The 15,194-nt window shown below is 37.5% G+C and overlaps 2 protein-coding genes across 3 annotated transcripts in view; one reads left to right on the forward strand and one right to left on the reverse strand.

Annotated features, from left to right (window-relative positions):
• Window positions 1-3,894, forward strand: part of SRGAP1 (SLIT-ROBO Rho GTPase activating protein 1) — a 159,806-nt gene extending 155,912 nt beyond the window's left edge. The window contains exon 22 of the mRNA XM_081331631.1: window positions 382-3,894. Coding sequence (XP_081187757.1) covers window positions 382-756 — 375 coding nt within the window. The 3' untranslated portion in view covers window positions 757-3,894. The remainder of the gene's footprint in view (window positions 1-381) is intronic.
• On the reverse strand, window positions 766-14,976 carry KICS2 (KICSTOR subunit 2). Of its 2 annotated transcripts, XM_081331637.1 has the most exons (4): window positions 14,716-14,976; window positions 12,680-12,968; window positions 10,389-11,201; window positions 766-3,742 (listed from the first exon to the last, which is right to left on the reverse strand). In XM_081331637.1, the coding sequence occupies exons 1-4, from the start codon at window positions 14,948-14,950 to the stop codon at window positions 3,610-3,612; spliced, it is 1,470 nt and encodes a 489-aa protein (XP_081187763.1). In that variant the 5' UTR covers window positions 14,951-14,976; the 3' UTR covers window positions 766-3,609. The 2 variants fall into 2 exon arrangements, with proteins under 2 accessions (XP_081187763.1, XP_081187764.1); XM_081331638.1 differs by lacking the exon at window positions 766-3,742 and having other exon boundaries at window positions 9,795-11,201.
• Between the last annotated feature and the right edge of the window lie 218 nt (window positions 14,977-15,194).

Genomic DNA, 15,194 nt, shown 5'->3' on the forward strand with positions numbered 1-15,194 from the left:
TTTTAAATAAAATGAAATAAATATATCCTTCTTCCTTTGTCTTCCATGAACATTTATTTATCTGTTCTCTTTCCCAGTTAAGCTTTTTAACTCTCTGCTTGGGGTGGCCTTTCCTACTTCTTCTTTCAGTTCTGTCTCCTTTCAGAATCGTTATCACTTGAATTGAATGCTGGTGTATATGCATACATAAGACAAAGTAAATTATTGTATTTTGTGTATGATCTGTATGGATAATTCAAGGAACACACACATTTATGCAAATGCAAATCCAGGATTTACATGTATCTCTGTTGCTTCATATAAAAGTAAAGAGTATTTACAAAGCTTGATTTTCCTATTTCTGTAGTAATTGTCAACATATTTGCTTCTCCCTTTTAATAGGATATTGAAGAAACAATGAATACAGCTCTAAATGAACTTCGGGAACTGGAACGCCAGAGTTCTGCAAAACATGCTCCAGATGTTGTCCTTGATACCTTAGAACAAATGAAGAATTCTCCCACCATGACCTCAACAGAATCTTTGAGTCCTCTTCACAATATCATGTTAAGAAATGCCGAGACTCAGATTCGCCGTAGCACTAGTTCTTCCAGTGATACTATGAGTACCTTCAAGCCAATGGTGACACCAAGAATGGGCGTGCAGCTGAAGCCACCTGCACTGAGACCAAAGCCAATAGTTCTTCCAAAAACAAATCCAAGCATAGGCCCCTCTTCTCCTTCCCAAGGCCCAGCTGACAAGTCTTGCACGATGTAGCACCCAAGAAACCAAATGTAGAGTGAACTACCAAAAGAATGTATCCGTGATAGTTGTCTGAATTCCAGTAGATTATTATATATTTAGGAAAGGAGAGATTCATTTTTTAAATGTTAAAGTCTTGATCTACCTACTTTAACATGGGTATTTAATAGAAGTTGGGTTCAATTTTTAAACTGGAGCATTCGGTGTCCACATTTGCAATACATGCTTAATACAGTTAAAGACTCAGTGCATTTTTACAGCATGCTGAGCTTGATTAGATTGGGTTGGGGGTGTAGTTTAGCACATTGCACAAACCCAGCCTATTTGGTTAGGTTATGATCCAGTGTATCACAGAAAGGCAGTAAATTACGTGTGTTGTGTATGCCATTTTAAAGCAGCGGGAATACACACATTTACTTGAAATCTCCACACTGCACCTTTTCTGTTGAAAACACCACAGTCACTGTCAGCATCACACTAATTTAACAATGTATACTTGACTGTAGTTTTAAGACTTCACAAAGAATTATGGTTATTTGAAATGAATATGTTAAGAAATAGGGCTTATTTTTAGTGCTGCCTGGTTCTAGTTCATTTTTCAGAAGGTCTGAGGCTGTGTCTTAACAATTACTAAGAAGCCCGTCAAAGTCAATGCAGAAAGGAGACTCACTTTGACATTGCCTTCTGCAGTAGCTATTCAGTATGCATGTAACAGTCCTAGTACAGCTCACTGACAGGATATGAGGAATTAAATTGCTTCTAGGAAACAGCAGTTTTTTAAGCCACTGAAAGTCTGTGGTCAGAATAACAATTGTGGTCTTCTTCTGGTTGATATCCAGTGGACACCTTCACCAGGCTGACCAGGAATACTGAGAATTGTGTTGAAGGACTCTGTATTGAAGAAAGCCATTCAGTGGGTTGTTTCTAATGCCTCCATTCAGGCCTATTGCAGTGCAATAAAACTAGACATTAGCTACTGAATCTTTCATATAACTCTTTGTTACAATTCAGCTCAAAAACTGTTTACATTCCTAAGAGCCACTTGTCTGGACAGGTTTTAATAATCTGTTAAAAAAAACATTCCAGGACAGCTGCAAACTAAATGAGTAAATTGTTAATAGTTTAAAGCTGCTGCATCTTCAAGATTATGAAACACAGTGCATACAGATGAGTTGTGGGGGTTTTTTTTGTTAGTTTATTTAAATTGAATTATCTCTTTTTCAACTGGAATAGCTCCTTCAATTAAGGCAAGAGTTTATTGTTTTCTACTGTTCTATAATCTGAATAAAATGTGTCAGAACTATTTTTTCTAATTATGCATCTTTTTCATGTGTGAGTGAACTCTTTGAACTTGCATAGTGCTACATCATTAGGAACTTTTCTGTTATATGTGACCTGTCTCGACAACTCTTGCACAAACTGACACCAAGCCATGTCCTTTCTCTGAATGTTTTATAGCTTCCCTTTGCACTCTAAAGGAGATTTTATTGTTTGTCATTAATTAAAAATAACAAAAAATTAAAAACACGGTCTAGGGAAATGTGGGATAGGGGAAGAGTCAGTTTATATCCATTGACACATAAAATTGAAACCAAATACTTATTTTCACATAGTTCTTGTCCCAATAGAAACTTGAACTTCTTCCATTTGAACATTTTTCTCTTACATTATATGAAATTCCAAAATGTAGAAGACTAGCTAACACGTGAAAACACTTGTTATTGCATAACATTTGAAACGCATTGTTCCCTGCTACTAAGTGAAGTTGACTCATTTTGTTAAGTGATCATAAATTCTAAAACTCATGAAATTATGTTTAGCTAAGAAGTTCACAAAAGTTCCTCTTTCCTAATGTATTGAAAATCAGCTGCTCAGTACTTATTTCTGATTTAAAGTGAAACTGTTTTATTTTATTTTTTTTATTTTAATTCCATTTATATCCCGCCCTTCTCCGAAGACTCAGGGCGGCTTACAAGCTTAGCAGTAGTAAGTATTATATTTTGTAAAACTTGCAGGCCTATTTTTGGGGGGACCAATTTTTGTGTGCACCAGATGACGTAGTTAATAGCTATTTAGCAAAAACTTTTAGAAATTAATGATATTCATTAATATGAGACAAAGAATCCACTTAGGCACATTCAGCTATGGTATGCTGAATTATATTTTTGGCCCTCAATGGACTGAAACAATAGAACTTTCATATTTATCAATGGGGTCACCAAAATGAACTATGACATGTCTCTACCCTAGTAACTTAACTAAGGCCACACACTCAGTATAGAGGCTTCAGCTAATATAAAATTTGTGTAACATGACAGTGACCTGTGTAAGGTTGAGAATTGTTTGCTTAACTAGACCAAATCTGAGATCTGTGGGACAAACTTGAAAATGTCAGCTTTCTTTTAAGTGCATTCTAGCCTAGTGATTGTTGTTATTAAAAGGCCATATGGCGTAACCAAGGAGAGGGCCTGTATCTTGAAAGTGCATAAGGAAATTCTGTATGTGTGAATATAACTGTACTGGCTTCCATACTGCTTATATTAGAAATTGTTTAGTGAAGAAAAATATTAGGAACAGTGAGTTTAGTGAATGTTTCTAGTTAGAGCATTCACTTGAGTTAAAATGTGTGTAGTTTGATGGTATGTTGTAGCTACTTCAAGTATAGTGAGTGGATATATATAAAAGGAAATATGGATACAATTACAGGCATAGTGAAAGCTAAAAGCCTCTCTACTAATCAAGTCAGTATTGTCCTTGACTGTCAAGTTAGATAGATTGCAGTACTGGTAGCTTCCTGCTTGTTGACTGTTACCTAATTGTGTCAATGTACATCTGTAAGTATGTACATGTGGAAGTGCCTTTACATTTTTAGAGAAGCTGCTTTGGCTTAACTTCTTGTACTATTGCATTTTCATTTCCATGTTCTGTTGCTTTTGTTCTGCCGTGTTCCCACATTATTTCCATTGTGAAGGGAAAAAAAGGAATTAACAATTGCACAGTCCTGGAAGAAAAGAAGAAGAAAATGTACTGTTAAGCTGTTGTAACAATGCACTTTGATGTATAGTACTGTATATTTTGGCATGTACCATATACTTTGAAAATTGTTTCTCATAATGTAACTTTATAATAAATAAGGATAGTTCTGTCAGAGTATATTTTTGTTGAATGATATTTGTTAGTCATTTTTATACTTGGATGCCCTTTAAATCCTTTCTCCCTATTCAGTAAATAAGAGCTGCTTGTTACCGTTGAGACACATTTGTATTTTGTACCCCATCAACTCCTAAATGGAAATTTCAGTGTCAGATTCTTTACTTGAGGGTTTATTAGTTGACCAGGCAGCCAACATGTGATGGTGGTGCAGCATCAGATCTAATGCTTCTGAAGTGCACAGGCTGCTGCCAAAAGACTAGAACTTTCCCTGCAAAATTTAAACTGAGGAAACGCTTCTTAAAATTCCAATCCAAATTAATGTGAACCATGAATTTTACAAAGGTTGCAAAACTGTGGGAAAACTACCCTTAAAATGTTATACATTAAAAATTTCTAGTACACTAGAAGTTATTGCATATTCACAGACAGCTATTTCATAGCTGAAACACTACTTTAGCTGTCTGCCAGACTTATCCATAATTATTATTCATTGCCTTGTGTTATTAACAATTACAAATATTTTATACCATTTCTTATTATCAATGGTTCTAAAGCAATTTACCATATCAAAAGCAGACTGGAAATATTTTTTGAGAAAGATATGGCCATAGGGATGAGCTAGGAAATGCCAAATGAAAGTTGGAATTTGAAAAATGCTTGAAATACTTCAACATTTATACTGCTGCTTGTACAAGTAGGTCTTAAATTATGACCACAATTTTGCAATTTTGGTTGTAAGTTGCAATCCTGTAACCCAGCCTGAACTGACTGAAAAAAGACTCGATGATCTGCTTTATCCAGGGTCCTTTTCAGCTGTCATGAACTGCATCTTCCCTCCACCCCCATCAACACTGACTGGAACAGTCCCTAGAGAAAGAAAGAAAACCAACATAATACAGTGCCGGCCACCCTCAATTCTCAAAGTCGGTCAGAAGGATACCATGATTGATGGTATTGAACAGCTTTTGAGATGTCAAGAAGAGCCAGAATGGCTGCACCAGCTCCATCCCTTCCCTCCAGAAGTCATCCATGAGTGCAATCAGTGTCATATCAGTCCCAAACCCTGGTCTGAACCCTGATTGAAAAGGGTGTATATAACCCAGCTCATCCAGGGTTCTCTGTGGTTACTATACAATTACTCTCCACAATCTTACCTGCAAAAAGAAGTTGGATACTGGACAAAAGTTACCCAGACTGCATTTAAATGAGTCCTTTTTGTGAAACCAGAAAGCTCCAAGGGAAAGAAAAAGTTGGGTTAGCCTCGAGCACTGATTTGATGAAGGAAGTTTTTTTCACTGGTTGAATGCAACTAAGGATTTGCAAATCTAGTTTGAGAATGGAATGTTCAGAAAACTGCTTGGGTAGAGCTGCCAACATATTGACAGTGTCTGGAGGCTGTTCAGATTTGGATGGGGTAGAAAGACTTCAGATCAATAATGATGCCAAGTGGCTGTCACTTGGTTCCCTAGAATCAGTTGTTACCATTGTTTGGCTTGGGTGCACTTTACAGTTTATGACTAATGTACAACTTGAGATCTTTCTGGACTTGCAGCTCAAAGAGCAGGTGACAGTTGTGGTCAGGAGGACAAATGAGGTGGAAACAAAACTACCTAGGTTAAAAGGTGGTTTCATTCATCCCCACCAAAGTAAGCTAAGTGTTCAGGCTTCTTTGAAACACTAGAACCCTGCCAGATCAAATCAGCTGAGCAAGTACAATGAGACACCCTCCAATAACCATATCCTATAGATAATAATCAGCACCTTGAATCACACCCAAAAGCAAACTGGCAACTAGTACAGCCAACAAAGCAGAGATGTTACAGAGGCATATCAAGTTAGGCCTACCACTACCCTTGCTGCTGCATTCTGGACCAGCTGGAGTTTTGGGGTAGTGTACAATGGCAGTCCCATATAGAATCCATTGCAATACCATAACCATTAGGTGACTATCTGAAGGATTCCCACCCCCCACCCCACATCCAGGAAGGGGCAAAACTGATGCACCAGATGAAGGCCCTTCTGGCCAGAGCTGCCACCTGCTCATTGAGCAGAAACTCTCAGTCCAAGAGGCACCCAAGTTACATACCACCTGTGAATAGCAAAGCATTACTCCATCTATTCTTTCATACATTTGTAGATATATAATTCCGGTATATTTTCTTGTTTGGAGAAATGCATTTGAGAAAATTATTTTTGAACAACGTATATAGGGAATCTGATGAAACTCTTACACATTTTTGAGAAGTGCTACAGAAAATTAGGGATTCCAAGGAATATCTTCTGACTCTGTATCTATAAAATGAGTGTTTTGTTTGCAGTCACAAATCTCAAGACTAAGCACTATTTATATTAGTTTTCAAATCCTAAATATGTGTGCAAGTCCAAAAAGGTTGAAGGACCCAGATCGATTAGGACCCAAATATTTACAGCTTAAAGGTATGAGTATTTTTCTTTAAATAACCTGTTGTGCAATGATAACTTACTGTCAGGTATGGACTGTAGCTTTGTTATATTAGTACATTTGTATGATATTCCCTGAAGCTCAGATAATATATTATCAGTTTATCCTGTAATCCTCTAGCATGAGATCATTACAAGAGGGAATCTATATCTCTTTTACAAAACTAAATGCTTTTAACTTTAACATTAATATAGAGATTTAAAATTACATTTCCTGAAAGGTGTGCAGTTAAAGAATTAGCTGGCCACTGTTTATAAGGAAAACAGCAAAAAAACAAACAAACCCAAAGCTAAAGGAACTGGGAGAGGAAAAAGGCAGGTGTCAGTTAGACAAGATAAAAATGGGGAAACTAGTATACATCATAGGAGAGCAGAAAAACACAGGATTGTCCTTGTGATGATCATTCTATGATGAAGCATTCAGTAATTGTGACTGATGAACCAATCAACCCATATTAGCTGTTCATGTAATGTATTGTTAAAGTTTTAACTGTGTACAATTAACTATTCCACTCAGCAAATGAAAGATAGAATACCTGCCTTATTCACATCTAAAATACGACATTTGGAAATTAAGCAAAAAGATAATCTACAAATGTTATGTTTCTTGTCTCAGAGCAATAGCAATTTGTCCCTTCCCCCAATGCTATCATTTCAAAAACAAGTAATCCATCCAATGGATATAGCAGGGCAGCTGTTACAATGTCACTGAAAAAAGTGCCCCCCAAGCCACAGCCAAGCAAGACACCTGCCTGCCTGCCCAACGGCACTCTTCCTCCTGTCCGGGGTTTTCATTGTTGTGAGCATTTCTGTTGAGGATTGGAAGTGGGGCTGGAGCGGGGGTGGGGTTGGTTTTTATTCCCCCCATCTGCTAGGTGGTTGCAGCAGGTTTTGGTCACTTCACGTGACCCTGGAACACTGTGACCATCATAAATATGAATCAGTTGCCAAGCATCTGAATGTAAATCACAAGACCCTGGAGATGCTGCAACATTCCAGCTGATCGGCATTTCTTCTGGGCTCAGAGAAATGCCAGGATCAGCGCCGAGCTCCCCTCCCCCGCTACCACTTTTCTAGGATGGTTGCGTACCACCTGTTAGATGCCAATGTACCTGTACCACTGGTTGAAAAGCCCTGTTCTACATGAGGCTTGGTTCTACATGGGGCCATCAAAAACCAATATTTTTTTTAAAAAAATCAGATGGTACATAATGCAAAAGCCTGCATATTTGCTAGTCACCCTAAGTCTGTGTTTCTCAAGCAGGGCAAGTTTGAGATGTATGGCTAGTTGAGGAATTCTGAAGTCCATGTAGCTTAAAGTTGTCAAACTTGAGAAACACTAAGTGCTTACAAGCTACTGTACACAGTTGTTATGAGATACTCTACTGCATGGCATAGGTCCAGATTACCTGAGGAATAGTCTCAATCCAATGGAACTGGCCTGTTCCACTTGCCCTAGCAGAGAAGGCATGCTATAGATCCTGTCAGTCAAGGTATTCCAGTTGGGGTGTGTGTGTCCAAAAGAGCAGTATCTGCCGTGGCTCCTGCCCTTTGGAATATCTCCTCCCCCCCCTTGTGAGAACTGCTCCTACTCTCCTGACCTTCAATAAGGATCTGAAGACCTGGCTCTGCCAGCTGGCCACAAGGGGAGGTGGTAGATGGACCAATAGAAGATCCCACCTCCTCCCTTGCACATCCTGTCTATTCCTCTCCATCTTTTAATTATAATTTGTACTTTTATTAGAAATATTTACTTTTATGGTTTTATTAGTTTTAATGTTGTAAGCCACCCAGAGTCCCCTTGCGGTGAAATGGGTGGCAAATAAATTTAATAATTCAATAAACTTAAATAAGTCAAGATTCTAACCCAGTCCAATGGTTTAACCCAGGATTATTTTGAAGCTGTTAATTGTAACTTGAATATAAATAGAAGAACTGAATTATTTGCCTGCTTTTACAAAGAACTATTAACCAAACTCCTTTCATACATAATTTATTTTATTAATCTGAAATACAATAGTCCAAATAGAGCCAAAATAGCATTTATTTTAGTTAAAACTTAGTATTTAAAATACTAATTCTGATTTCTGATTTTTGTCCTGCTAGTTTTTACCAGATTTTGTATAATACAGTAGTTCCTTATTTTACATATCATGTTTCTATTTTTCCATTCTAATTTTTAATTAATTTTATTAACATTCAAATTAGAGTGTCATTAATTTAATGAAGAATCCCACTTGCTAACCCTCAGCACTTAGTTTTAGAATTGAAAATTACTGCTGCTCAACCTTGCCAGTAATGTTGTAGCTTTAAAATGTACCATTTCTTTTCTTATACAATATGTAAATGTAAGGAGTTTCAGAATAATTACTTTCAGGTCTGTATCACATTAGAAAAATACAGTATGCCAGACCAAGCTTGTACAACTATCTGAAAGGTGCAGAAACAATGAAAAAATAATTTATTCTACAATGTATTTAATTTATTGCACTTACAGTGAGGGAAAATTATTTGATCCCCTGCTGATTTTGTACGTTTGCCCACTGACAAAGAAATGATCAGTCTATAATTTTAATGGTAGGTTTAACAGTGAGAGTCAGAATAACAACAAAAAAATCCAAAAAAACACATTTCAAAAAAGTTAAATTGATTTGCATTTTAAGGAGTGAAATAAGCATTTGACCCCTTCACAAAACATGACTTAGTACTTGGTGGCAAAACCCTTGTTGGCAAGTCCTGTCCCCTTAGCAGAAAAACACCACAAAGCATGTTTCCACCTCCATGATGGATGGTGGGGATGGTATTCTTGGGGTCATAGGCAGCATTCGTCCTCCTCCAAACATGGCAAGTTGAGTTGGTGCCAAAGAGCTCGATTTTGGTCTCATCTGACCACAATACTTTCACCCAGTTCTCCTCTGAATCATTCAGATGTTCATTGGCAAATTTCAAACGGACCTGTACATGTGCTTTCTTCAGCAGGGGGACCTTGCGGGCACTGGAGGATTTCAACCCTTCACCAATTGTTTTCTTGGTGACTATGGTCCCAGCTGCCTTGAGATCACTGACAAAATCCTCCCAGGTAGTTCTGGGCTGATTCCTCACCATTCTCATGACCATTGCAACTCCAGAAGCTGAAATCTTGCATGGAGCCCCAGACCAAGGGAGATTGAGTTATTTTGTGTTTCTTTCATTTGCGAATAATCACACTAACTGTTGTCACCTTCTCACCAAGCTGCTTGTAGCCCATTCCAGCCTTGGTTAGGTCTACAATCCTGTCCTGACATCCTTGGACAGCTCTTTGTTCTTGGCCATGGTGGAGTTTGGAATCTGACTGTGGACATGTGTCTTTTATACAGGTAACAAGCTGAGATTAGGAGCACTCCCTTTAAGAGAGTGCTCCTAATCTCAGCTCATTACCTATAAAAAAGACACCTGGGAGGCAGAAATCTTAATGATTGATAGGGGATCAAATACTTATTTCACTCATTAAAATGCAAAACAATTTATAACTTTTTGAAATGCATTTTTCTGGATTTTTTTGTTGTTATTCTGTCTCTCACTGTTAAACCTACCATTAAAATTATAGATTGATCATTTCTTTGTCAGTGGGCAAGCGTACAAAATCAGCAGGGGATCAAATAATTTTTCCCCTCACTATACTTCTAAGTTCTAGCATTTTCCAGTGACTATGACTGAAAAATACTTTAAGAGAAGACAGTGGGCTCCGGGTTGAAATCTTCAACCAAATTTTCTGCAGATCCTGCAGTAATAAAAGATAAAGTGCATATAGGAAGAACAAGGAAGGGTCACAGACAAAAAAAAATCAAAATTCCATAATGATCATTTTAGTGCACATTTGTGTAATCTGCATGTTCCCATTCAATTCTATATAATTCTGACTTTTCATTCCAAAAATGCTTAATAATTAATGTTCATAATTACTTATTAAAATGACAACATATACAAATGCCTATTTTGAGGACATTTTGAACGTTGCGTTACTGTTGTCTATTTTGTCTTAATAGTCCTCTTACCCTTTGGATCCCGGCTTCAGGCTCGCAAAAGCTTTAGAGTTCTTAAGAGAATAGGAAGTTTCATTGAGGAAAGAGATAAAATGAGAGTCTCTCTCAGACTTTTTGGATTCAAAAATAACCACAATGGTAAAATGAGGTTCAGGTCGGGTTAAGAAGTACGTGCTTTGAACTTTGTCATCATAGAAATGGACAACCTTTTCCAAAGTATTCAGATCAGAAGCTTTATCAGTCATAATCATGATGACATTAGGCCAGTGCATGACAGGCCTGTCATTGGGCAATGATACCACTGCGGGATACTGGTCTACACCCTTTGGGGCTTCCCTATAGGACTGGGGGTGATGATAACCATGTCCCTGAAAGCTCTCTGAACCACGATTGTCAAAGATTAATGAAATATTAACAGCATCATATTTCCTGATGAAGCTGGAGATTTTCCCAAAATAATCAGGATTAGCTTTTGCAGTCAAAGTTTTCATTTCAGATAAGGTTGTTTGTCGACTAAGTGCCTCATGAAAGTAAAAGCTAAATTTGGCAAGGAGAATATTTTTGAGTTTCATTAGCCACAGGAAAAGATGTGGAGGTTGAACAGCTTTCTGAGACTGGCCACCAAAGAGATGCTTCTTTGTTTCCCGCTGCTTCTCAAAAATCTGTCCCCATGTCTGCAATTTCATGTGAGCATTGTGCAAGTGGACCAAAGATGGGAGGAACTTCCATTCAGAGATCTGGGCCTGAGCCTTCAGAAGATGCATAAGCACATCAGTTTCTAACTGGAAATTGCCCTCCAGAGGACTAAGGATTGGGTGATGAAATCTAGAAAAGGGGAAAATAGTACATAAAAGACATTATTTCAACAAGCTATTGTTTTAGTATGTATGTATGTATGTATATATATATATATATATATATATATATATATATATATATATATATATATATATATATATATATATATATATATATATATATATATATATATATATATATATATATACATATACATATATATATACATATATATGCATATACATATATACATATATATATATATATACATATACATATATATATAATCTCCAACATTCTTATAGTATATATAGTACAAAAGGAGAATGCTATCATTCCTTGATAGTATTTCTAAGCAAGCAATTAATGAAAGCTGTAATACCACACTTTTTCACAAAAATGTAATATTCACCAGGTAGTTCCATACTTGCTACAGAGCCTGCTTGCTCTAGTGGTTAAGGCACCAGACCAGAAACTAGGAGACTCTGAGTTCTAGTCCTGCCTCAGGCATGAAAACCAGCTGGACAACTTTGAGCTAGTAATTCTCTCTCAGCCCAACCCACTTCACAGGGTTGTTGTTATAGGGAAAATAGGAAGAAGGAATATTAGGTATTGTTGCTTTATTTGTAAAAATAAGAAAGGCAGGATATAGATCAAGTTTGATGAATGAATCATTCTTATATCAGTGAGTTTATAACAAGTCAGCCTTAAGCACCCTTGGCACTAGATATCCAATGTCTTAAGTGCTATGAATTATTTTATTTACTCAGATGGCAAATCTCAAAAGATCATTATTATCCAACAATTATCCAACGATCATTATCCATCCCATCTCATTCATGTGTGCACCTACAGAACTCTTAGGTCTTAACAGAGTACATTCTAATTGCTTAAGAGAGATGACCTAAGGATAGTATCAGTTATGTAATTAAATTGTACTCTATGACATCACTTTTTCTTGTTTGCCCCCCCTTCCTCAAAACATTTTTGCCTAGAAAATCACATTTGGGTCTATATTATATGCATTTCAGTTTTAGGCAAATCATAGGTCTGATTATGGTCTACATTTAAGCAACTATGTTTTCTGGTTAAAAATGAAGATAAAAACAGTGGTATATTTGCTATAGAGTTCTAACTCTAAATATTCTAAATATATATAACTTAATACTGAAAAATTGCCTACACTCTGTTGATACTATGAATATACTACATATTTTTCAGGAATAGAAACTAAATGATCTCTTAATTTTTGAAATTTAAAACATGCTTTCATTTTATTCAATGGCTGATCTGGTGAGTCTTAATTAGAGTTTAGATAGTAGAAAACAGGGGAATTTCAGCGCTGTTGGTTAGACTGGAAAGTCCTAAAGCATCCTGAAAGCACAGTAAACCACCTTCTTACTGTTGGCAGAATAACTGTGCAGATACAGTCACCAAGAGCTCAACTTGAAAATATTGTTACCACTTTTACCATAGCAATAAGAATCTTATGTACACACACTAACCTTGAGCTGTATCTTTTCAGGATGGATTCCAAAACATTTATCAGTTCCTCAGAGTTTATATACTTTTGGGTACTGAGGCTGTACATTTTTTCATAAAAGTCAGCAATTTCCATCCGAGCCTGGACAAAGAAGCAGAGCTGTTCAGAAAGATGAGAAAGCAGTTCTTCAAGGTGAGGAGCTGTTCCTCCCACTGCATTCCGACCGGTTGCTACCACCTTCTTCAGCTCATTATGCAGAGACGTATATATAGTTCGTATAGAATCCTTCCGGCTGAAGAATGACTGCCCACCTATTGTTTGTTGTTAGAGAGTAGGGTGTTACTAAAGATAGGAATGAAATAATATGATACAATATTCATGCAAATTTTCTTTGGATTATTAATGATACATTCAGGGGTGCACTTTAATAGCTGCTTTCATTAATATCTATTCATATTGTAATTAAAATATTAACTTACAATGATTTATCAGCATGATTTATCTATTAATAGACTTCTTTTACATCTCTCAAAATCCAACCTTTGTTTCCAGAATATTTAAAACTTTAAGATTAGTTATAACAAAAAACAGACCCTTTCCTGGGAATTAATGTAAACAGTCTTTGTTAAATGTTGATACTTCACATTGCTACTAAAAGCTCTAGATGGTTCAGCATTTTGATCAAGCAGAAGATGAAACTTTATCAGTGGTGGGATTCAGCCAGTTTGCACCACTTCAGCAGAACTGGTAGCTAATTTTTTGTTGCCCAGGCCAAGAATGGACTTCCAAAAGTGGCATCCACACAGAGAACCGGTTGTTCACATATTCGAATCCCACCACTGACCTTTATATAAGTATACTGTTAACAGTCAAGGTAATGACTATATGTACCAGAAGGCCTGCATATAATGTGATAAGACTATTGTAATAACCATGAAGAGAATTAAAAGAAGAAAAATAACCCTTTCATGAAGGTAGAATCATAGGTAGCTGCGAATTTAGAACCTATTTTAAATGATACTTTTTTCTTGCACTTTATTCTCCTTTAAATATTAAGACATTTTCATTACTTCCCTCAGAATGCGCCAGTCATTTTATTACCTATTCTTTTCTTAATATTTTCTTTTTCAGCTACTACATAGTTTCATTTCTCTCTCCAACTTCCTTTCTTCCTTTGATCTGTAACTTTTATGTGTTTCTAAGCCAGGATAGTTTTTACTATTCTTCTGCAATACTTAGTGCATGTTAAGCAATACTACAAATTATGTTAATTAGCCACATTACATAAAACAATATAATCCAGAAGAAAGCCTATTGATACCAACTTTGAGATTTTGAGGACTAGTCTTAAAATTTATACTACATAGCTCATAGACATAGACTGTTCCTACATTTATCATATATATTAGACCTATTGTTCACTACCCTCTCACTTTAAAGACAATTTTAGTTATTTTTGGTCAACTAAATTTGAGAAGCCTTAAAAGAAAATTCAGTCCCAAATATTAGCTACTAACTTCCTGAGATTCTACAAAAGAACAGAGCTTTTAGTTCAAAATGGGCAACACAGCTCCCCAAATATTAATCTACAAGGAAACCAGAGTTAATCAGGTATGTGGGGGGCAGGATAAATTTATGTTACTGTTTCAAGCATTGATTTTCCTACATAATCTGCACGTTCTGTCCAAAAGTAACACCTCCCCACCATAAGGAAAAATATTTGCTAAAGATGCAGAGGAGGAAAAGACAGCGAGGTGTACAGGTCATTCTGAAGGGAGCAACGGTGCTTCGGATAAGTTTAGGAATGCATTAATTTGGAAATTTGGGAAACTGAACCGGTTCTGTAAGAAATGTCGGGATTAAGCCTCCCAAGCACTGATTTTTGGCGAAAAGGCTACTTTTCCAGACTCAACTTCCCCCAGCCCTACGCCGTCCTTCTCTAGCCCTGCAAGAGTTGACACTCCTTCCCAGGGAAGCGACCCCAAAGCAGAATGAACAGAGCGGACAGGGTGGGAAAAGGCGAACTGCAGCGCCCAGCGGCAGCCCGAGTTTGAGTACCTAGCTTCTGGCCCAGGAAGGTCATGCTATGGTAGGCTTTTTCAGCCGCCGCCAGATGGGCCAGCCCCGCCAGAAGCGAAAGCCAACTGCTCCCGGCATTCTTGTTAGCCTCGCGTTCCTTCTCCACATTGTCCTTGGCCTTGTCGTAAGAGAAGATGCCTAAATGAGAGAAAAACGTCTCCAGCACTGCCTGCTCCACCGGGACTGGCGCTCCCACGGGCATCGGCTCCCCCATTAGCCGCCGCGACAATCACAACTGCCTCAGCTCGCCAGCCTTTGGGCCGAGTGAGAGCTTCGGACCAACAGGAGCAATAATCACGTGATTATTATCACCTGAAGCCATAACAGGCCTAAGCCCAACCCCTTCCCCTTCAGGAGCCATTCCGCAGAGGCGGTTTTGAAAGGCTCAGCCCCACGTGACTTATCGGGGACGGGAAGGGCGTGACAACAGGGTGACGGTGAAAGCAACTCAGATTCGG

Source organism: Vipera berus (genome assembly GCF_964194415.1).
Source record: "Vipera berus genome assembly, chromosome: 6".
Taxonomy (NCBI): domain Eukaryota; kingdom Metazoa; phylum Chordata; class Lepidosauria; order Squamata; family Viperidae; genus Vipera; species Vipera berus.

What these genes read in the sequence shown, in the direction of transcription:
- KICS2 (XM_081331637.1), bottom strand. Translation starts at nt 14,950, where the DNA reads ATGGGGGAGCCGATGCCCGTGGGAGCGCCAGTCCCGGTGGAGCAGGCA. An exon ending in CTTCCTGGGCCAGAAGCTAG is followed by an intron (nt 12,969 to 14,715) that starts GTACTCAAACTC and finishes AACAAACAATAG; the next exon opens with GTGGGCAGTCATTCTTCAGC. An exon ending in CTGAAGCCGGGATCCAAAGG is followed by an intron (nt 3,743 to 10,388) that starts GTAAGAGGACTA and finishes CTTTTCTTCCAG; the next exon opens with GACTGTGCAATTGTTAATTC.